Source organism: Athene cunicularia (genome assembly GCF_003259725.1).
Source record: "Athene cunicularia isolate RWA chromosome 3 unlocalized genomic scaffold, athCun1 chr3_part1, whole genome shotgun sequence".
Taxonomy (NCBI): Eukaryota; Metazoa; Chordata; class Aves; order Strigiformes; family Strigidae; genus Athene; species Athene cunicularia.
Window position 1 is genome coordinate 110,419 of NW_020799097.1, and position 23,823 is coordinate 134,241.

A 23,823-nucleotide genomic window follows, 5' to 3' on the forward strand; every position below is an offset into this window, starting at 1 on the left:
AGCAAACTGCTACTGTCTTTGCACAGCACCGGCAGCACCGCTGAGCCTCACTGCGTCCTGCCTTCGGCTAACGAGGAGACACAGGTTCTCCCACTGTGCCGGTTGCCCAGGAAAACCCCTTCCTCATCACCTGACTCAACTCAGCTTTTTAGTGTCCACTCGACCACAGCTTCTTTCAGACTGGCTGACACAAACGCTCTGAGCAGCCAGTCCTCCTCGGGCCACTCCCACGGCTGCTTTGAAGAACTCGAGAGACTGACCAGGGGCTGCGAAGCTGCTCCAGTCCTGCCACCCCCCCGGGTGCTTCAGGGTCCCACCAGACCTGGCGTAGGCAGCGCATCGCCCCGGCCCCCCACACCACCCCTCAGCCCTTCGACACACACAACACTTAGCTCCCCCCCTGCCAAGAGCAGTAGTTTTCAGCAAAGTTCACACCTTTTTCTAGCAGCTCAGTTTGCAGGGCACTGAGGAACCACCTCGAAGTGGTGCTGACGTTAAGTCATTACTACACTTTCTTGTACCGTGCTACCAAAAGGCAAGTCCCAGGCTGGCACGTGCCAGACGGTCACTGCCCTGCAGCCCAGTGAAGAGCCTCGTGGCTTCGCCTGCTCACTCCCCACCCTCCGTTTTGAACCCCTCATTCACAACGTTCCACAGGAAATTCAATACTATTATTTACTAGTGCTGTGAAGATCAGAATGTCGTTTTCAGAAAGGCCTGCATGGCTCAGAGAGCTCCTCAAGCAAACAGTGCTTCTTCCTCTGTCACCCTGAGCCCTTTTGTTAGAAGCCTGAGCTCCCCAGAACACTGGGGAACACCCCCATCTTCTCTGGAGATACAGGATCCACGTCTTAGTCCTTTCAGCAAACCCCTCAACCAACCGAGTGTTCATTATCCAAAATTCAACATCACTTTTTGGCACTCTGCTTGCTCCTCACATACTACGGTCGCTTATTTAGGGAGCCACCACTATTAAGTGGCTGCTGTTCCCGAGGGGTGACCAGAAGAGCCTTTCCCTCTGCCCACTGCAGCACAAGCTGCTCTGTAAGCGCTGAGGAGCCATTTCTCCAACGTGCTGGACTCCATCTGACAGGCCTGTGCCTTGAGTCCCTTCCCCAAACCGTCCAGACAGGTTGGGCTGAGGACTCTTCCAACTACAGCGTCTTCATTTCCCACCCCTCCCTCTGGAGACCAAGTCACATCTCAGCTGCACGGGACCTGTGTGCAGAACAGGGGTGCAAGGTCTTCCTCCAGCCCGGAGTCGCCCTCCACAGACCTTCCCGTGCCCAGACCGAGGGCTCCTTCACCCGCAGCACCACCAGCTCCCATCTGTTTCCCAGTTCGTGGTGAAATACCGACACCAGCTTTGGGGAGAGCCCCAGGAGATCCCACAGCGCTCACCCCCGTGCCCCGTGCCCTCCGCGCACACCATGGCCACTCACATCATTTTGACTCCTTCCCTGTCCGCGTGATTGATCTCTGCCAACACCGCGTTCATGTCAAGGTTTTTGGTCATTTCTTCTAAAGCATTTTCAGGAATCATATCTATTAAAAAAAAAAAATAGAACAACTGCAATTCCTTTCCAGCCTAAGAAAAGCGAATGAAGCCCCCGAGGCTTTAGGCCGTGTGGGGTGGGCGGGCACAGAGCCCTCCAGGCTCCGTGGCCAGCGTGGCTCCGTCTGACGAGGCCCCAGGGCCGCCGGCTGCCCCCCGGGACCCCCCACTCACGCTGGTGTCCAACGATACAGTGAGCAGCCAGCAGCTTGAGCGACGGCACCTCGAACAAGGCCTGGTGAAAGAGCAGCTCCCGGGCGGTGGGGCGCCGGCCGGGGTCCTGCTCCAGACACTTCTGGATGAACTCCTGCGGGACAGAGAGGGGTGAGGCCTGGGGGAGCCCACGCGGCTGCGGGGCACCACTCGCCCCCCGCTCACCCTCTGCAGGGGGTCCTCCAGCAGCTGGATGGCACTGTTGATGGCCTCCTGCGGCACGTACGACGACTCCCCGTTACCCTGGATCTCCAGCACTGCCATCTGCAAACACAGAGCAGCGCATCAGGCTGGCCAGAGCCCAGGGAGGGACCAGAGCTGGGGTGGGAGGGCGGCAGCCCAGTCCCTTGGTGCTATTCAGGTCAGATTTGTGGAGGTTACGACAGCTTGTCTCCAGCCCCCCAAGAGATGGCCAGGGGCACCTGGAAGCTCTGCCAGCACCACCTCAGGCAGTCGGGGTCTCTGTTTTCAATCTCACCATCCACTGGTCTGCGCTTCTGCTTGGTAATTCCCACCCTCTAACGAAGCAGTAACTGCATGGCACGGCTGCCAGAACCCGGCAGGGTGCCCCTGGCTGCGAACCCCTCTGTGCTACAGGCAGAAAAGCAGCACAGGACGCCCCCCAGAACTGCCCCCAGACAACATGGACATGAATTCCCAGCCAGGAAAGGCTGAAAAAAGATTCCAGAGAGCGCCTTAAGGTTCAACTCAAGTTTTTGCTTCCTAAAAGTTGCGTGTTGCCACAGTTCTCTTCCAGCTTCACTTACAGGATGTACAACATAGGCTGAAAATTCTTTGGGTTGGTTCTTTCTTGGCTCTTTTTGACAATTCTTCCCCACAAACACTCCTACCAACAGCTCCCATTTCCTAGACTTGGGCCTGCTGATTGCAAGGACAGAGGAACCACCAAGCTGTTATGATCAGGGGTGTCAGACTCGTGCTGGACTGTGACCAGCACCTCTATCAGGTGGGGACAGGCTCGCCCAGAAATTAGGGGCTGCATCCGTCCTCCCCTGCAGATGGCGCAGGAAGAAGAGGTGCCCCCAGAAGGGGAGGTTCTTTTCTCCAGGCACATTAAGCACAGTTTGTAGCAGTGACTACAGCAGCCAGTGGGTCAGACTTCAGAACTGGCCAAAACCCGCAGATAATGAACTACACATTAAGAATTCCAGACAGAACTGCACGTTACTGAGCCATTTACTTCTTAGTAAGGCATCTGGGGGAGCCTCGACAGGGACCCCTCCAAGGGAAAGCGCATTTGTCTCCAAACAAAACACACTGGTTCGCAAGCTCACCCCCCACAACCACAGCACCCCCACAGAGCCGCCTCCTTCCCTCACGTTCCTGCTCTCTCTGCCCACAGCCAAAGCGCTCCACGCTCACCTCCAGTGCACACATCCCGAAGGAGTAGATGTCCACAGCAGTGGTGACGTTGGCAACTTCTGTAACACAAATAACACTCGTTAGCAGCCCATCCCGCGTCCAGCAGGACCACCTCCATACCAGGCTGTGATAATCCTCCAGCCTTCTCTCCCTCCTCTGCTATCAAAAGACAGAGGAGTTGAAGTGCTGAAGCAGGCAAATAATTCAGAACAGTTAACGTGACATCTGTCGTGAGCCTGAACAGCTTGGAACCACTGGTAAGGCCACCAAAAGCAGGCCTGCAGCTGTAGCCACACCATACCTCCATATTCCGGGGCGAAGAAGTGCAGGTTCTTCTGCTCCTCACGACAGGTCTTCACGTGGTTGTTAATCGTGTCCGGTGCCACTAGAAGAAAGTCATGGATGTTTAGGATACAGGGAACTGTAGCCCATCCCCAACCGGATCCCAGGGAACCCCTGCAGCTCCAGGGCGCTCTGGTGCCAAAGGGGCAGCACAGGGGAGCTACGCCGGCCCTCGTCAGTCCCTCATCTCGGGTCACCTGCCCTGACACAGATCTCCATCGTTTCCTTGGCAGCAGATGGACTCAGGCAGCTTAACGTCCCTCTCCAAGAGCGGCCCTAGAGACCAGAGCTTGCGTGGGAAGACAAGCTGGGGAGGACTCCCTGTCAATGTGCAAGTCCTGACAACACCTCACTTAGATCTACAGTGCTTGTCATGAGCAACCCAGCTATGACGGAAGCCCTGGGAACAGCCAAAGATGCCCAGATCTCTGCAACCAGTCACCACCTCAGGGCTCTTGGAGAGGGACACACCTACAAGGCAACTTTTCCACACATCAGCAGGGCACCGCTCACACAAAGCTGCTGAATGAGGAGAGACACCCTGACAGCAGAGGCACCTCTACAGACACCCCCACAACCCACTCAGAGCTCTGGGGAAGGGGTAACTCCAGCCACAAGAACCACGAGCAGAACACACGTACAGACCCCCCCTAAAAGGCAAACCTTCAGCACAGCCACCTCTGGAGAGGCTGCAAACGACTCTCCAGAACTAAGCAGCTGGTTCCACCAGGGAGAACCACCGAGGCAGGCAGGGAGCAGAGTCACTGCCACACCTGAAGCTCTACTTCCACCCCTGAACCTGCCCAGGGCCAGTCTCAGGCCCATCTCCCACTGCGTCACCCTCCTGGACAGTCGCAATTGGTTTGGTCTGTCCTGCTCCGAGGGCTTACGTGGGACGTGCCACACCGCGTGGATTCTTCCAGGTGTTCCTGGGTAGGACAGGACACACCAAACAGGATTCCCAATTGAATGAGACTGAACTGGTTTCCAGCCCGAGGAGAGATTTCTTTGGGCTCTAATCAGGGAGGAAGGGTCTTCCTCAGTTGCTCAGCTCACCCTTGCTGTGTGGCACATTCCAAACCGGATTATCTTACCCAAGCATAGGAAAGGGAGCGTGCTCCAATGGCCAGCAGGCACCTTCCTGACCCACCATCCATGAGCAGGTTATGGGGGGTGTTCTCATGATAGCTCTTATCTCACGAGTCCAGTAAGATTACTTCAGTTCTAGCGCCCTCAAGTTCACAGACACCACCAGGTCCCCTCAGCTTCATAGCACTACAGCAAAGAAAACTAAATCCTTTGTCCTCGTCCTGAGACGGGCTCTGCGCTGCCCCGGTGACGGCGCCAGCTCTGGCCAGAGCCACGCGCAGCCGCACCAGCTCCCTCTGCCCAACGGACCCGAACGCTGCCCCAGGCCAGGGGCTGCGTCCCTCCGGGAGAACCTCGTGGACGCCGGATCCTCCCCAGTTCCCAAAGGCTGGCTGCTGTGCAGTCTGTGTTTTGCACTGCTGGGCGAGTGACAACTGGAACTGTAACAGCCCAGCCCCCTAATGCCTCCCTGTGCTTCCGGGGGACCCTCGGCCCACCTCAGCATCACACGTTCCCCACGTTTCTATTAAAGCCTCATCACTAACGAGATCAGCACACGAGGGGCTCCAGACCCGCCGTCGGGGCAGCCCCGCTGTCACCGTGCCTCCAGCACCCAGGGTCTGTCCAGCACAGCAGGTTCTCACTCCGGGACTTCTAAAGAGGTTCCCAGACATCCTCAGCGGAGAAGTGCCGTGAGCCAGCTTTTGTCTCGGGGCAGGATCTGCCCCAAGGAGCCCACTGTGTGTGTCCAGGCTACAGGAGCCACCGAGAGAGCAGGGGCTGTGCCAGGTCTCCAGCAGCTGGGTTTCTCCATCATCACTCCTCTTTCCTCGGCCAAGGAATTGAGATCAGGTTTAACAGTCTAAGGCCCTCCCCGCTCCGTAATTTAATCTTTTTTACTCAAAAGAACAATTCACCACTGCAAAACCAAACAATTTAATACTGTCAAATGCCTTCTTTAAAAACAAAAAAGCAAAACCAAAAAAACCCCCCACACACACCCCCCCACACATGACTTCCAGAACTTCTGCTGCAGACTTGCAGGAATTAAAAATAATTTTGCCCAGAACTTCAGTATAGCACTGGTGGGCGTGAGGGGTGGAGATAAGGACAGCCACAGCCCAGTGACGGGCTGATCGCCTCCAGAAACGCACATCAGTACTGTGGAGTTTGCGATCAAGAACAGATTTTTCCTCAGAGTGTCCAACACCATTAGGATTCTGTCATTCCCCTGAGCCCAGGCTGTAAGGCAATCACAGGATCTCGCTGATCCCAAATGTGTTTGCTCCCTGCCTACAAGAACTATTACTTTGTCCCAGTTTTTGCAGAACAGGATATTTAAGACTTCAGAAATCATTCTGCTCTGAAGTTTATTATTTTTTTAAATGGAATGCTGGATGTGTTTGTGCAGCATGCAGTGTGCATGAAGCACCAAGCAGGTGGTTTGTGAACCCTGCTAAACCCAACAGCTATTTGGCAACTTCAGCTTGCCACGCTGGTGAAAGGGGCTTTAACCTAAAGTTGCTGGGACTAGAGAACCTCAATCCACCCCACTCCAACCAGCTGGATGTCAGCGCCAGCAAGAGATACCCAGAGCCAGGCGAGGGGCCCCAGGGCAGCAGGAGAGCACCCGAGCAGCACACAAAGGAATTCCAGCCAGTAAGTCGGGTTCCTCAGGGCCCAACATAAACACCTCTGTGCAAACGAAGCACAGGGAATAAACCTGCAGGGACGGGGTGGGACTGCTCCCGTGACTGGAACGTTGGGATGGAAGGACACGGGCTCTTCGGGAGGGATAGGCAGGGCGGATGAGGAGGGGAGTCACCCTCTGTGCCAGTGCCCAGCTGGAGAGCAGAGCTCCACCTGGGGATGGACAAGGAGCTGAGCGAGAGCTTGTGGGTCAGGATTAAAGGGAGGGCAGGGACAGGAGATGTTATAGTGGGGGTCTGCTACAGGCCACCCCACCAGGAAGACCCGAGTGGATGAGGCCCTCTATGGACAGAGAGGAGCAGCCTCATGTTCACAAGCCCTGGGACTCAGGGGGGACTTCAGCCCCCCAATATCTGTTGGAGGGACAACCCAGCAGGGCACGAGCAGTCCAGGATGATGAGAACTTCCCTCTCCAAGTGACAGAGGAGCCAACCAGGAGAGGACCTTGTTCTCACCAACAAGGAGGGGCTGGTGGGGAGTGTGAAGCTCAAGGTCAGCCTTGGCTGCAGTGACCATGAAATGGGGGAGTTCAAGATCCTGAGGGCAGCGAGGAGGGCTCAGAGCAAGCCCACTACCCTGGGCTTCAGGAGAGCAGAGTTTGGCCTCTTCAGGGATCTGCTTGGCAGAGGACCATGGGATAAAGCCCTGGAGAGAAGAGGGGCCAAAAAAAGCTGGTTGATATTCAAGGATCATCTCCTCCAAGTGCAGGAGCGATGCAGCCCAACAAAGAGACGTCAGGTAAGAACACCAAGAGGACTGCATGGGTGAACAAGGAGCTCCTGGACAAGCTCAAACACAAGAAGAAAGCCTACGGAGGATGGAAGACAGGACAGAGAGCCTGGGAGGAGTACACAGAAACTCTCTGAGCAGCCAGGGATCAGGTTAGAGAGGCCAAAGCCCTGATAGAATTACATCTGGCCAGGGACATCAAAGGCAACAAGAAAAGCTTCCATAGGTACACTGGTGATAAAGAGAAGACTGGAGAAAATGTGGGTCCTCTCCAGGAGGAAACAGGGGATGTGAGTACCTAGGATACAGGGAAGGCTGAGGTACCCAATGAGTTTTTTGTCTGTCTTCACTGGCCAAGTGCTCCAGCCACAGCGCCCAAGGGGCAGAGGACAAGGGTGGGGACTGGGAGAAGGAAGAACTGTCCACCGAAGGAGCAGAGCAGGTTCAAGACCAACTAAGGAACCTGAAGGTGCACAGGTCCATGGGACCTGACAAGATGCACCTGTGGGTCCTGAGGGAACTGGGGGATGAAGTGGCTCAGCCACTATCCATCATATCTGAGAAGTCGTGGCAGTCCAGCAGGGTTCCCACTGACTGGAAAACATAACCCTCATTTTTAAAAAGGGAAAAGAGAAGACTCAGGGAATTACATGCCAGTCAGTCTCACCCTTGTACCCAGCAAGACCATGGAGCGGATCCTCCTGGAAACTGTGCTAAGGCATGTGGGAAATAAAGAGGTGATTGGTGACAGCCAACACAGCTTCACTGAGGGCAAATCCTGCCTGACAAATGTTGGCCCTCTACGACGGGGTTACAGCACCGGTGGGTAAGGGAAGAGCAACTGATGTCATCTACTGGGCTTGTGCAAAGCATCTGACACCGTCCTGCACATGGACATCCTCGTCTCCAAATTGGAGAGACACTGATTGGACAGATGGAGCACCGGGTGGATCAGGAATTGCCTGGACGGTCACACTCAGAGTTGTGGTCAATGGCTCGATGGCCGGGCGGAGAGTGGTGACAAGTGGTGTCCTTGGGGTTGGTGAAGGTGCTGGGGGGGCTGGAACACCCCCCTGTGAGGACAGGCTGGGAGAGTTGGGGGGTTCAGCTGGAGGAGAGAAGGCTCCAGGGAGACCTTAGAGCGGCCCCCCAGGGCTGAAAGGGGCTGCAGGAAAGGGGGGAGGGACAGGATGAGGGGGAACGGTTTTATACTGACAGAGTAGAGATTTAGATGAGATCTGAGGCAGAAATTGTTCCCTGTGAGGGGGGTGAGGCCCTAGCCCAGGCTGCCCAGAGAAGCTGTGGCTGCCCCCTCCCTGGAAGGGCTCAAGGCCAGGGTGGACGGGGCTTTGGGCAACCTGGGCTGGGGGAAGGTGGCCCTGCCCAGGGCAGAGGGGGGCACTGGAGGGGCTCTGAGGTCCCTTCCCACCCAAACTGCTCTGCGATTCCACTGCATGCACAACAGCCTCTGACCACGGGGAACTAACTAGACAACCTGGGGATATAAAATAAGACTTATTTTATCAGTCTGCCATTCGTTTTGCTTTTCTCACCAGTACAATGGATTGTAAGAGTGAACAGGCGCCCCAAAGCCATCTACAGCTACACAGTTCTGTACAGTCACAGTATTGGCCAAGTATAAAGTATCTTCCAAACCACGACGTTTTGGTTACTTTTGTGTGCATTACAGCTGCTACCACGTGTTGGATGGCAAGGGGCAGCTGCCCCCCAGCCACACTGTCCTCTGCTGCTCGGCCCGCGCTAGGAATGGGGAAGAGGCTCTCACCAGTCACAGACAGGCGCTGCCAACAGAAACCTTAGCGGGGACACAACACAGACACCCTGTCCCACGAACCCAGCCCAACCTCTGCACCGGCTGTCAGCGCCTCATTAAGGACTCATTAATCACCTTCTCTGCATCCAGGTCCTCTGGAACCTTCCCAGCGGCACCAGCATTTCTGGGACGAGCTGGGCTTGTGCTGTCTGTGGGAACTTGCAAGCCCGACTCACAGACAGGCCGTTCTGAGCCTGCTGTTGCAGGTCCCCCAGGGTCCCGTCTCCTCTGATACTCTGGTCCTCGCGCCCCCGTGCTCGCAGAGCCCCGCGGGAATTCCTCCGCACATTTTCTTGTCACTGCTGCAGAGCCTGGCTCCACAGCTGGGCTCGAGCAGCCCCGCTTGGAGAGCCCCTTTCCTGTTCTGGCAGTTTGTATCACGGCTCACGGGCGACTCGGCCGGAGGTGACACACGTGACCTTAGCGCAAGGCCCTGAGCGGGTGACCCGTTACTGTAAAGCTGAAGTGACGCGGCAGCGGCGTGAGCCCACCGGAGCCCTCGCGCGCGCCTCGGAGCGAGGCAGAGCCAGCCCCGCCAGCCAGCCTGCTCCGCCCTGCCCCGACAGCAGCCCCGCCACCGCAACACTTGTGCAAGCACCTGAAACGAGGCAGACAGCAACGCTGCTACACCTCATGATGGCACTTCAGGAACTGGGACAAGAAAGTTTGGGTTTGGTCTGGTCGTTATTGCATGTCCATCACCCTGGTGTGCGAGCCACTGCGCAAGGACAGGGGCTCGGGAGGAGCTTCGCCCCAGCACACACTTTAAAACACTTAATTGTACAAGATAATACACACTCAAAGGTACCTCTGACACAAGCGCTTCTGATTCACACACAGCTGCTACCTGCCATCCACTGCTCTAGTGATGGCTCTCAATTCTGTGAATGATCAGACGCATGAAGGCTCAGGACAGTTGTGCCGAGCGAGGCAAACCACCAAGGTTGGAAAGGAAACCAGATCACCACCATGAACAACGGCCGTGCCTTTCCGAGCCACAAAGAAGTCAACAAGACATGGCACCACCTGATTGACGAGCCTGGTAGGGAATCAGCAAAGCAAAGATGAATTTTAGAAAAGGGTTCAGCCAAATACGGTGTCCACGATGGCAGATGATGGGAAGAGACGTGAAGTACAGTAGAAGATAGGACAAGCAACTTGCCTTTGGCAAGCTGAACGCGATCTGACAGCAAAACCATAAAGAGAAATAATCAGCGTTACTGCAGGAACACGCAGAGCTTGCCAGACTCCTCCAGCCCTCAAGGACGTGTGAGAGCAAAGAGCCTGGCAGGGTGAAGAACTCCTTGCCAGGAGTGCAGCCCAGAACGTGCTCAGCGCTCTTCCCTCCCAGCTGTTCCAGCAGCAGGTTTCAGCAGAGGTGCCCAATCACAAGGAACTTGCCCTGTCACCCACCACGTGCTGCAGAGGACATCTGCCTCCCGTCCTGTGTCCAGGGCGCACCCCCCTTTGCTCCGCATTCCACACCTCCTCCTTGCCAGCAGGAGGGACTGTCCGCCCCAGAGTCCTCCCCGTCCCCTGAAGTAGCCACTGAACCACCGGGTCCCTTTCAAACGCCAAAGCCTTCTCTGACACAAGAGTATGTTACTCTGCTCTCCTCCAGCACGCTGCGCTCCAGCTTTCCGGGGGCTGAGAACGTGGAGGAAAACAAGACAACAGCAGGAAGGATCAACAACCAACCTTTAAAACTAGTCCCAGCAGCAGGCAACAATTAACCACCCTGCACATGTGGCACTGCACCAGCACCAGAGACCCAAAATAGTCAACTGAATGCAAGACCATCTGTTTGCAACTACAAAGGGATGGCCACAGGGCCAGGAGAGGTGCGAGGCCACATTATTATCCTCTGCACTCGTGCTCAAGGCATTCTCACTAGTGCAAAACGGTACAAGGCTGCACAAAACGAAGCCATTTCACAGTTCACTGCACTTGCACGCAAAGATGACATATGCATTTTTATTAGGGAGGGCAAAGTCTAAAAAATAAGCAACTAGGAAGCTCTTGGAAACAAAAAGAAGCATGCAGGCATTAAACACCGAGTCAAACAGGAAAAGCAGTGGCAGATTTAAGGTGATCACAGAATAGAAGCATCCCACAGCCCTGCAAATCTATAACAGGAACCACAAACAGTGTTTGCAGAGTTATTTGCAACACGAAGTCACCAGCAGCAAGAGGATTTTATTATTTTTAACGGCTGGATATCTAATGAGATGAAGGGGCAAAGAGGTTCCATATGCGAAAAGCTCACCACACACAGCTCCCACTGCTAGGTAACAGCTCCCCAGTGCTTACACTCGTGTTCAGTCTCACCACGTCCACCGACACGGCTGCTGAGCACTGGGAACTCATCTCTGCAGAAAACGCTGCCCGAGTTTTACTGCAGAGAGAATCCAGATGAAGCAGAGGCAGTGGTAATTGCAACAGAGCTGATACCGCACAAAGATGCATGTGCCTTGAGGGACCTATCCTCCTCCACAGAAATTAACACAGAATCATAAAATCATGGGGTGGTTCAGGCTGGAAGGGACCTCTGGGGGTCACCTGTCCCCACCCTGCTCCAGCTGGGACACCCAGAGCCGGGTGCCCAGGACCCAGCTGGGCGGCTGCTAATGGCCCCAAGGATGGAGACCCCCCCGGCAGGCGGTGTCCCCCCCACGCTGAGGAGCGTGTCCTGGGGGCCAGCTGGTGCCCGTGGCCTCTGGTCCTGTCCCTGGGCACCGCGGGCAGAGCCGGGCTCCCTCCCCGCGGGTGTTTGCAGACACGGAGTCACCCCCTGAGCCTCCCCTGCTCCGGGCTGAGCAGCCCCAGGTCCCTCAGCCTCTCCTCACAGCAGAGCTGCCCCCGTCCTTCCGTGCCCCGGGCCCCTCGCTGGGCTCTCTCCAGTCTGTCCCTGTGCCCCAGCACTGGGGAGCGCTGGGCCCGGCCCTGCCGTGGTGGGGGCAGAGGCGAGCCCCATCCCCTCCCTCAGCCAACGTTCGAGGGCCGGTCGCTGGCTCATGTACACACGAAGGCACACAAAGGAATGATGGGAAGGTAAAGGGACCATGCTGTGTCGAATTTCTTGTGAAGCGGTGGATGATATTTCTATGTTTAAGTGAAAAAGCATCCAGGCTTTTAAACTGACGTGTTTGACCACGTCCATTACACAGAAACAGAAAGCAGGAGCAGGGAGCAGCCGCAGACCCCAGGACAGACAGAGAGGGGGCTGCAAGATGAACACTGCCCACCCCGGCTGCGTGCAGGCTCTTAAGCAGGGATTTATGAGCTTTTAACACTTTATCTGAGAGAGTTCACGATACAAACAGCTTCATTCCAAACAAGGTGTGTAGGGGGATTTGGAATCTGCACACAAAACCAAGTTTCAAGTGCTAGACCAGAGGAATGAAGGTGCTGGGGGCCGGGCAAACCCCTGCTAGGGCTGGATCCTCTGACTGCAGTACAGCATTTACAGCAAAGAGAGATGCAGGGGCAGCAGCACTGCTGGTCTTGCTTCGTTCTTTCATGACTGAAACGGCAGGGCACCGATTACCTGCAGCAGCCTCACACCACAGTGCAAGGATTACAGGCAATCAGAAAAAGAAGACACGACACTCACTGAAATGCTGTGGCCTCACTGCTCTGGGGAAATCTGTTACTCCCAGATGTTCACTGAAAAACAAAGTCCTCAGAAACGTGACTATGGAAATTACTTCATGTTTTGAGCAGCTCTGCTTAACAGAAGTTTGGTTATTACTGCTTAACAGTACAAATGCATATTGGACAAAAATGCAGTGAGGGTCCATGAGTGTTTCAAGTTCAACTTCCCTGAGTTTCAGACCTCACGTCTCTCGCGGCCGCTGTTTCACAACATGCTGAAGTGAAGCTGCACAAACGACCGTGACAGGTGAAGGGAAAAGCTCAGCCCTGAAAGCAGAAGCCAGAGTGAAAACACTGCTCAGCCCGCGTGTTTCAAGGCCTAAATCACCAAACAGTGCAAGCTGGAAGGGACCTGGTGCAACACAGCTCAAGCCCGCTGCTCCAGCGGGGTCAGCTCGAACAGGCCGCCCAGGCCCATGGGTGCCTTTGAGGAGCTCCAGGGAGAAGGACTCCACAACCTCTCTGGGCAACCTGTTCCAGTGCTTGGCCACCCTCACAGTAAAAAAGGGTATTCTTGTGTCAGCTGGAACTGACTGCATTCCAGCGTGCCCGTCGCCTCTCCTGTCGCTGGCACTTGGAGAAGAGCCTGGCTGCCCCCTCTTCGCTCTCTCCCATCAGGTATTCGCAGGCTTTGGCCCTGAGCATGTGCACAGGGACACAGACACTCGCTGAGTTCGTATCGAGTGACCTTTCCAGAACTGGCATAAAGGAGCCTTCTAAAACACTCACATTCCATGTGCCTTCAACCAAAGGACCCCAAAAGGAGCGGAGAAACGTGACTGCCACACTGATACCAAACAGGTAAACAAAGACCTGGATGTCTGTAGGACGTGTCCCGACACATCCTGGAAATCCACGTAAAGGCAGAGGGAAAACACAGTCCAGCAGAGCTGAAGCAGCACACGCCTTCAATGCAACACAGAAAGTAAATCCGACCACAGAAAAGGCAAATTATCATAACTTGGAGCACTAAACTGGGAAATTTAAATCTTTTTAGAAGATCTGATTTAACTGAAAATGGCAGCCAGTCTAGAAGATAGTTGTTTCTGTTGTATTTCATGAATGAGATGACTCACAGCAGCACAAAGAAGGAGCAAGGAAGGCAAAGCACACGAAGCAAGAGCCAGCTTTTAACCTTCTGCAAAATAAAAATGAGAGTTTGTTACCATCACGGCGTGGCAGGAGGTAACCTGTTAAGTATCCATCCCACTCGGTGACCTCGCAACAAGGCCAAAGGCACCAACTCGTACCACTAACTCTGACTTAAAAAACCACCCCGACACCCTCCCCCTAAACACACACACACAAAATCATCTCACACACACACACATCCAGTCAGGCGTCAGCTGGAATTTCACAAACCAACCACTGCAATTAGGAGCCCACTGATTGTCACTTACCTGTGACAGCTCCTCCTGCCTCCAGGTTTGTGCTTACACACAAAATCAAGGCAGGTCTCTGGCGACCACTTTTGCCACTCTAGTGAACAGCAGCTAGACCACGAGATGCCTGTCAATTTATTACAATTAGAAATTAACCTCATGCTATTCCACCCAGCTTACTCAACAGTTTCTCAAGAACAAGCCAAATGTGAAGAATCTTCACTTTATGACAGGCTTTTACACCCCTGGGAGTCTCAGAGACAACACAGACCAGGGTGAGACAATGCCTTTAAAGAAAGGAGTAACCTGCACAGCATTTTGGACTTTCTGAAACATTCTGGGCAAAATAAGTTCCACTCAGAACTATTCATCTGCCAGACCTCACTCCTAAACAGCACCTGTAGTCAGAAACAAACCTCCTCCTCTGCTTGTGAAAGTCTGCCTTAGTTTTGCCAAGTTTCTAAGCAACTGAAAATGTTTGGCTTGGTAGAGGACACGCTCCACTCTTCACACAAAATTGCATGGCTAGAAGCTAAACTATAGAAATTCAAGTTAAATCTTCCTAAATGAATGCCAACATGGGTAAGAAGTTTCCCACTTTTACAATACATTTTTCTATGTCTGCTAATTTCAACTATCTGTTATTTTTCTCTAAACCACACTTGCCTTAGTTAGAAGGAAAAAAAAGAAAAGCCAGACCCAAGACATCCCGGTAACCCCTATTTTATCTCCACGTCACCTACTAAGTGTCTCAGGTGTCTGCTAAGGATGTGAAAAAACAGCATAACAAGTCTTTATATGTCAGGTAACAAAATCCAAGGGAGTGAATTAATGACTAAAACAAGACTAGTTATGAAAGCATGTCACTCACAACCTTTTTAGCTCAATGCTCAAGCGAAACAGGAGCTTTATACCCTATATTTAGTGCTTTCAAGCCCAAATCACTGTTCTAGATCTCTAAGGATTAAACAGTTCCCAGCTCTCACATGAACAGTACTCAGTGATACAACAGTACAGTTAAAACAAGTTCTCAAGAAACCAGCCAAGCGAGCTCAGTATTTCAAGACCATCTGATGCTGTTCCAGCACGAGTGAGACGCCACAGTGACTTCTTCAGCCTGGAGACCACTGGCTGAGGCTCCTCTTGCCTTGCTACAACCCTCCTTCTAGCCCTCCGTTCTGCTCACAGTGACTTGGTTTCTGACAAACACTTGCCAGTTTTAAGCCTGGCTGCCACCCGGCTGGCACCCAGCCCCGCAGCACTCCCGCAGTGCCCCGCCGACATCAGCCTCCCCTCGCCTGCCTAAGAGCCCAGGTTCAGCCTTTTGAGAGAGCCTCTGGCCTGCTGGCGACGCAGAGCAGCCACATCCTCCTCCTGCACGCGCTGAAACGGCAGCACAGAGCCCCTCCGGACAGGCCCTTCCCCTCCCACCGTGTCCAGCTGGCAGCTGGCAGGTTCCCAACGCAGTAGAAACAAACTCTAACCATCGAGAACAACCCTGATGGCAAAAAATAAATCATTATTTTAAACATAAATGCAGCGTTCTATTTAATAAGGTGACAAATTGCAGCACTCAAAGCCTTCTCTAGCCCCCACCAGCCCAGCTCCCTCCTCAGACACAAGCCTCCCCAAAACCAGCGCTTCTCTGGGGAAACACAAAGAGTAAACCTTACGTCACAATCGGGGACCCATTTGGGTGGGATGGCTCTCTGGCCATCGGGAGCCAGACACATTCATCTTAAAAACAAAACATCTAAGGAGTTAAAACTACAAGCAAGCAATTGGATAGCCAAGCACAAAGCAAAGGCTAGTCCAGGTTTGGTGCCCAGCCAAGTCTAGCAGAGCAGCAGCAGGAAAGAGCCTAATGGATGTGGAAAGTTCAGCTGGGAAGAGCTCAGGACAAGGCACCCGCTTGGCTTGACATGCAGGAGCCGGCATGCACGAGGGGCCAGGGCTAGCACGGAGCAGGAGAGGAGCAAAACTACCAACCAGGAGACTTGACAAAGGGCAGCGCTCCCTCTCTGTAAGGCTTTGGCCGAGAGCACGAGGACAGTTTGCATCCCAGCACAGAACACAGGTTGCAAAGGGGGATGCGCCTAAGCCGAACAGTTTTACGTACCAGCCTTATAGCAAGGGAACACCTCAGAAATGAGTTAGTGTGTATGGCTGTGTGTGCTACGAGTATAGATACACACACACGTATATATATAAATATATATACACACACAAATAAAGTAATGTACATTACATAGATAGTGGTAGTCACATCACAGGAGCGGAGAAGTTTGCTCACCATTAGCAAATATCCTATGAAAGACTGTTGGCAACAGAGCAGCCCGTAAGCGGGAAGTAAAACAAGATAGAAGTCAATGAGTTGATGAAACAGCAAGCACTCAACATCGATAGAGACAGCTAGGGCAGGATCCTGGCAAAACGTGGACAAGACCGAGAGCCTGGCCCTGCCTCCAGCCGCCTTTTAAAATAAATTTACATAAGGAACATGAGTGTTTCTAACTGAGAACCAGACTGGGCAAGGGAGACAAGACACCTGACCACCAGAGGACGGCTGACCCCGAGGCTGAGCAGCTGGAAACCTCCTGAGAGTGCTCTGCAGGCCCCTCGCACCCCGCCAGCAGATCACGACCTTTCCCTGCACCCCAGCAGCTTCTCCTGGGCATGGGTCTCGGCAGCAGAGCCCAGACTTACATATCTGGCCACAGTTTCATAGCAGGGTTAATACCAAGCGAGACTCAGTCTCCTGGCACCTTGGCCTGAAACTGGAAAGAGACTCTGGACAGACTGCAATTAAATATGGAATGAAGCCTAGAGGTCAGGTACGCTGAAGACAGGGGAGCGTATGCATCGGGAAACACCCAGCAGAGCACTAAGCCTCCCCTCCGCTCTGCACCAACACACTGCCATGTCTTGGGGCACAGGACGCACCGCAGGACACCCCAGCCTGGGACCTCTGCTCTGCTGGGGCACCCCAAGACCTGCCCAGAGGGATTTTTTTATTCAAACCCATCACCTCCTTCCACCCGTGGCTGGTTGTTACGCTCCCCATGAGGATGACCAGGACAGGCAGCAGCACGGCACACCCTGCCTGAGTCCCCTGCCCTCCGCAGCCCCCTGCCCAGGGCTGCAGCGCAGCACCCTGCCGCCGCAGCACCCTGCAGCCCCCCCGCCCCAAGGCTGCCTCTCGGCCGCGTTGCCTGTGGATCCTGGGGAAGAGGACGCAGGAAACCACCTGGACCTCTCACAAGGAACGTTTCCATCTGACCAGAAAGCAGCTGCAACATTCCAGTCTCTGGGAACACCCATGGCCAGTTTAAGAGCTGTGGGTGTCTGTCCTGTTCTCACCACGAGTTCTCCAAAGCTCCCCACCCGTTTGACACTTTTCCTCCTTAAATCTATCAACCCTGTACTTTATGGCACTGAAAAAAAAAAAGTTAGCACATTATGGATGGCTTTTGCTTTTAAGCAGAATGAGAAATCCTCCCTCTTTCCCACCTCCTTTTTCTTCCACAGATGGCCCCCAACATATAAAGATTTCATCCCTCCAAAACCCAATACAATAGTAACAGCAACACCCTTCTATTGAACTGATCTCTTTTTCTCCTGCAGTGCACAGGCAGCTCTAAGGAAAAAAAAGGATTGATCCAGAATTACACACAGAACAAGAAAAGCAGCAGTCTGCCCTGCCAATGCACGTGCCTCTGCAGCCTGCGGCAGCAGCACAGAGTGCCAGGGGAAAGGGCTGCTCCCCCCTGCCCGGCTGGGACAGGCACCAGCTGCCTCCGATGCCACACAAGTCACAGGCACTGCTCTTCTAGTGCTTCCTCACCCGGCAGACAGAAGGATGTTCTGCAGAACACACTAGCAGCTTCCTTCCCCCAGATTTTCGCCCCACATTCAGCAAGCATTCTCTTTTGCTTAAACAGAGGGAAGAGGAGCTTTCAGGAGTGTAGTCCAGAGTGGTGCTGGGGGCAGACAGTATCAAAGAGCAGGTCGTATGCACTGACTCACTGCTCCCCTTAAATCCACAAGAATTACTGCCTTGCTGCTTTCGAGTAAAAACAGGAAACTTTTCGGATACCAGCCAGTTGTAAGAAATAACTGCATGAGCAATAAACGTGGGCCTAATGTTGTCAGAGACGCCGACGTGGCTGCGGGCTGCGGCTGCTGCAGCAGCAGTGCCAGAGGGTCTCCAGCCCGAACACAGCCGCCCGCTCTGATGACATCCTTCTGACTTCCCCAGGGATGGGACTGCAGGAGTAAGAACACATTCTGCAACACTGGCAACTTTAACTCCAGCCTGCCCTGCAGCCACAGCTTTCACTTCTGGAGGATTCCTCTTCTGACCACAAGCCCACTCGCGCTCTCTTCTTTTTTTCTTTAAGGAAGGACCAGAATCTCCCAGATAAATCACTTCTGAGTACAAGGAGAGCCAGACAGCCTACAGCTGCAGAGCAGAAGAAAGTTTGCTCATTAACAAGTGCAATTAAGCACTGCTCCTGCACGGCCACGCTCCCAGCACGCGTCCTCCTCCTGCTGAGGGCCGAGCTGTTACAGCACAGCCACCCGCTCCTCTCGGAGTGCACCAGTCCAGCTGCCTCCCTCCCTCCCACCGCACCAACAGACTCACAGCTCTCTGGAACTGGAGGGAGCTGGCCAAGCTCTAACCCTGCAGAGGTCACTGTTGGCGACCCACAAGCAAAGAGCCACCTTTCTTCAGACAGCCCCTGAAGGGCACCGCTGGGAGCCTGAATGCCCTCGAGTGTCGCGTTTGCTGATCTGCAGAACCTCCAGACACCAACTTCAAGTGGGTTGTTTGTTTGTTTGTTTTTACAAAGTGCTGGCTACCAAGCAGAAGGATTGCAGCTGTATAACACTTTTAAACTAAACCAGAAAGAGAAGGATCTCTTGTGGGCTCGAGTCTACAACAGACTTCCCATGAGCAGCCTGAATCAAACACCTGGGAGCTGCTTGTGTTTGCCAGCAGAGGGCTATCAGATGTACACAACTCTTGGAAATTTTGCCCACCTGGGCAAAGTCAGGGAAAGAGCATAAAGCAAACCCCATGATGTCATCAGCCTGTAGGAAGAGCAAATCACCAGGTTTACACGCAGAGAGAGAACTGGGTGCTCCTTCTGCCATGACACAGCCTCCCTGGGTACAAGGTGTGTCAGAGGTTTGTTACCTCTGAGGAACAAAGACCCCAATTCCGGAACAAAGAGGCAACACAGGAGTTCTGCGATGGAAAGCCACAGGTCTGTGGTTAAGGAAAGGGCTATTTATAGGTGACAGGTGAAGCAGAGCATTCCTTCCTGTGCACTGTCAACTTCAAACCAAGAACTCACACAGACAAAAGCCTCCAGGAAAAGCAAGTGCATGCTCCTCAGGCCTGAGAATACTTGCAGAAGTTGGACAGCAGAGAGCAGAGATGTCACTGGACAGGTTATGCCAAGGTACAAGATAAGGCATCCTGATGGCAGACAGATTCGGAGACACGAAGGTATAGCAAAGGTGAAAAAAAAAAGAGTCTGCAAGGATGCACTGCACTGCCAGAAAAATCACTTTTCTTATGAAACAGAACATTTCAGCATAGGGTAGCTGCCTGAACAGGGCACAGCATTGCCAAACAGGCCCAAGGCAAAGTGAAGTCCAGGCCAAAGCGAGTGATGCTGGATGAGGACACCAAGACAGCAGGTTCCTGCAGCCAGAGTCCAAGATTGATTATAAATGTTGCTGCCACAAGCAGCACTCACGAGGCCTCAGTGGACACAGCTCTCAGCTTCACAACACGGGGAGGAGAACTCTGTGTGCATTAACACGAAAAAGACTGCAGAGCAGATGAATCCGAGGATAACATGCGTACAAAACCTGAAAGTTTCAGCACTGTTTCTTGGGTCAGTCCCTTTAGATCAAAAACTGAGGAAGGGGTCAACAAGGGGAACCATACCCAGACCCAGTCCCTCTGCGCCTGACGGTGGTGCAGCCAGGAGTGAATTCTACTACCAAGCTCTGGTACAGCTGATGTGGAGGTGGAGGAAGGGGTGTACAGACATGCCTATTGTGCCAGATAACCCCGAAACAATGGGATGTCTTTTTCGTTTGAGCTGTTTGTCTCCTAGGCAAGGGTCACCTCCAACAAACCTTACCTGACCCAATTTTGATCAGTCCGTTGTGCTGAATGAAGATGGTGTCGCAGGTCAGGTTACCGTGGATGATTGGGGGATCACAGGAGTGGAGGTAGCTAGAGAGTCAGAGCAGAGTGCTGGTCAGGAGACTGCTGAGGCGCAGGCCAGGAGTCCCTCCCCTCACCCCTGCCCTGCCTGCAGCAACATCAGAAGAGATCAGGAGGGCAAAGGGCACAGGCCAGGGATTTACAGTAGCAGAGGGGTACAATTAAGTGACTGTACATCAGGTGAGGAGACAATCATGAAAATTAAGCAGTTGTCTCTAATAAACAATCTCCAGATGGGAGGGGGAGAAAGTTTTCTCTAGTCAGTTCCCAAGAAACCCAGGGGTAAAGAAACTACTTCAACCATCCCAATCCTGCTAGGTGGGTGTTAAAGGGGCTCCACTTTTATACCAAGAATATCAGAACCTTATCCTGGCCCTACTCGCAGGGCACCCCAGAGGCCCTCAGTGCTGCCCAGACGTGACTGGTCACGTTTTCCAACAGGCATAAGTAAAGCTTTTCAGCTCTGGGCTCCCAGGTACGTTTGAGGCTGCCTGGTTTTGTGCCTCCATCTGCTCGGTTTTCTGCTCGCAGCCAGCACACGTAAGGGCTGTCAGCTCCCCAAAGCCTCTCAGAACCCCAACCATTCACCAAGAGCTGCCTTCAGCCACATGGCAACAGAATCTTCTCTAAGGAGTGGGAGTCGTGCTCTGACACCTGGGTTATTGTTTTCCCCAAGGCTGCTATCAGCTACACACCAACTCTGGCTCAGGTCGAGAAGAGTCGTTAAAATCAAATAAAGCCCCCACATTCTGTTCAGCTGGGTTGCACTCAGATGGTGGCAGATGATCTGCATCATCAAGAAATTTATAGACCCATACACCCTTCTAACAATATCACACCACAGTAACTATGAACCCACTGCCTGGCTACAGGGCCGCAGCCTGCCACGACTACGAACATTTTCTGACTCCTCTCATGAGGGATTTGATTTCTCTGAGACTTCTTTGTAACCTTGGTCACTGTTAGATCCAGGTTACAAAGCTGGATACTCTCGAGAGCTCCAGAATGCTCAGCTCCCTCACTATCCTATCAATCCCAACTTTTCGGATCTAAAACCCACATTGCACCCATTTCTCTATTTTAGAGGCTTCAATATTGTCTAACTGGAGGCTCTGGGATTGTTACAGAAGTGCAGCTGACACTCTGCAGACTGTGACTGAGATAAGAATCAAGTTGGGTGACAAAGTGCTCTCCAGGCTCCACTCCAAGAAGCTTGCCCACGTTTGGCAGCACATGTGTTTACAGCTTTCAGTGTTCTAGCAAAAGGAGGCTATGCTTAGACAGAGCAGTGCATACCTGAGAGCAGAGAGGATCTGGGTACACCACCGCTTCCAGGCCTGCAGACACAGAGCAAAAAGGACAAAAGTCACTCAGGGAAGAGGAACAAATCCCTAGTTGTGAGATTCACAGCCTGTTCATACAGAGGGATACACATTCCACTCTACAGCATCTGAGCTTTTAACCCAGCATGGGCACGGAGGAAGTCAGAGCTCAGAGGATCAGTGCTCAGCTTACTCTCGTGCTCGGTTTCTATGTGTTTGGATGGGTCAAGAAACACAGCTCCCCTCCTGACTCCTCTCACACAGACACCCTCCCTCTCTCCCGTATGCACCACACGGACAGGGACGTGGCTGTCACACACAGGCGTGAAGCTGCCGAACTGCTGGCAACAAGGCAAACAGCAGAGAACGGCTGCCCAGGAGAACCCACAGCCAAAGCAGCTTACGGTAACAAAAAGGAATCGCAGCCACATGTTATCACCAGGTCGCCTCCTCATCACAATCCTCTGCTGAAAGAGCTTTCCAGATGCTCATGGCAACAAGTGAATATACAGGCACACACAGAAAAAAAGTGTTACCTTTTCATTCATCGTTTTGTGGTTTTTCTTTGTCTTCTTCAGGAACTGTTTCAAGCTCCCTGAAGACATATATTCAGTGATGAAGATCACCTGTGGGGGCAGAACAAGACATCAGCCCCTGCTCCACTACCACCCGCAGGACAGAGGGAGAGAAAACCCAAGAGAAGGATCACTTTACTTACCCTGGCCTTATTCTCCTTCACATCAGCCCAGTATTTGTGAAACTTCACAATGTTCAGATGTTCCAGCTGAATTAAGTTGTCAAACACCGCTTTAACTTTTTCCTTAACATCAGAAAGACAAAAACAGTTACATCAGAGAGCACATCAGCCCGTATCTCGCCTTCTTCTTGGGTCCTGTCTCCCCATAACAACATGGTACGCTGCAGGCTTCTGTGCTAAAGACAAAGAGCATCTGGTTTCACCCCACACTGCACCTTAGCTGAGCATGGTTTGATCACAGAGTTCATCCAGACAAGAGCCCAGGGAAGTAGCACAACAGTTCTCGCTCACCCTTCTGCCCAGGCCAGGCTACACCTGAGCAGCGCAGCTCTCCACGTCCAGCCAACAATCCAGACCAAAGGTCACCAATATCTATAATCCCACCCACATTTTGCTGGGAAATACATGGACTTACTTCCTGAAGCTTAAAGTTCTTCCGCTCAGAAAACTGAACCTCATTCCAAACCACTTCCACACCTTCCTCTGTATCCATGGCCAGGTAGGCACTGTCGATCCCTGGGACGTTGCGCTGATTCACCTGGGGGGAGGATGGACACAGAGGTGAGTTCTAAGCCAGCAAGACCAGATCATTACCATGCCTCCTTCAGTTAAGTATTCTGAACTTTCCTCATTAGCTTTCAATTAAATGAACGTTCTAAGACAGGACTGTGCACACACATTTCAGGGGTGGGACACACTCAAACCTGAGTATGCTGCCGGCCACGCACACAGCGAGCCCTGGGTGTATTTGAAGGAAAACTGCACAAAGGCTGCAGTAAAATCTGCCTTTTGGCAACAGTACGTTAGATTTCTATGTTTTGTTACACCTGTAGTTCATTTAACCACAAAAAAAAATCTCCAACCATACAAAAGGGATACAAAAAAGTCTCCAGAACTCAGATAACTTTCTGGAGGAATTCTCTGAAAGCTGAGGAGACACAAAACTCAAGAGAGGAAACTGATCCAAGCAGAGAGAAACAAAGGGAAAGCTGTGAGTTGGGAAGAGACCGAGGAACTGATTACACATCTGAAGCTGCTACAATAGTTTCTTCAGTTAATAAATGCAAATGTTAACCCAGCACAAATACACCCACAGCTCATACTGAAGGCACAGACGAGCCCTGGGCAAGGAACGCCGTCATGGAGGAGTGCCCGAGCGAGAGCCACGCTAGGCTGGGCAAGGGCTTCAGCCTGGAAGACCCGCACAGACACCAGGGGAACACCACTCCTGGCAGCAAAGTTTACCACAACGCTGGTTTTCCTCAGGTACGTAGCAGCATCCCAAGCTGTGTACGGGCTCCTTCCCCAGCACCCAGAGCGTCCTGCTGCCCTGCAATGCCATGTACCGGCTACTTCTGACACACAGAGCTTGGGCTCATGGTTACAGTCCCACTGCACCGGGCAACATGCAGTGATGAAGCTGGATTCCCATCTCAAAGTACTCAGAGGAGACAGAGGGTGGAATTTACCTTTTAAGTGCCAGCTGTCAACCATGACTATCCACCACTGACTGGCCCCGTACCCAGAACCGCTTCACCTTCAGCTGATCCAATTCTCCCCTTGAGGTAAAAGCTAACAGAGACTTGGTGAGCAAATCCAGACTCAT

The 23,823-nt window shown here is 53.0% G+C and overlaps 1 protein-coding gene across 1 annotated transcript; it reads right to left on the bottom strand.

Annotated features, from left to right (window-relative positions):
* Positions 1–1,438: 1,438 nt before the first annotated feature.
* Positions 1,439–23,823, bottom strand: NRBP1 (nuclear receptor binding protein 1). Its single transcript, XM_026846282.1, has 12 exons — positions 23,740–23,823; positions 22,633–22,755; positions 22,179–22,280; positions 21,997–22,086; positions 21,435–21,475; positions 20,053–20,147; positions 16,185–16,208; positions 3,453–3,536; positions 3,152–3,210; positions 1,934–2,032; positions 1,730–1,862; positions 1,439–1,545 (listed from the first exon to the last, which is right to left on the bottom strand). The coding sequence occupies exons 1-12, from the start codon at positions 23,821–23,823 to the stop codon at positions 1,439–1,441; spliced, it is 1,041 nt and encodes a 346-aa protein (XP_026702083.1).

Coding starts and splice junctions, on each gene's coding strand:
- NRBP1 (XM_026846282.1), bottom strand. CDS start 23,823: ATGAGTCTGGATTTGCTCACCAAGTCTCTGTTAGCTTTTACCTCAAGG. Junction 21,476..21,996: donor ACAAAACGATGAATGAAAAG/GTAACACTTTTT, acceptor CTGTGTCTGCAG/GCCTGGAAGCGGTGGTGTAC. Junction 1,546..1,729: donor CTGTATCGTTGGACACCAGC/GTGAGTGGGGGG, acceptor TTTTTTTAATAG/ATATGATTCCTGAAAATGCT.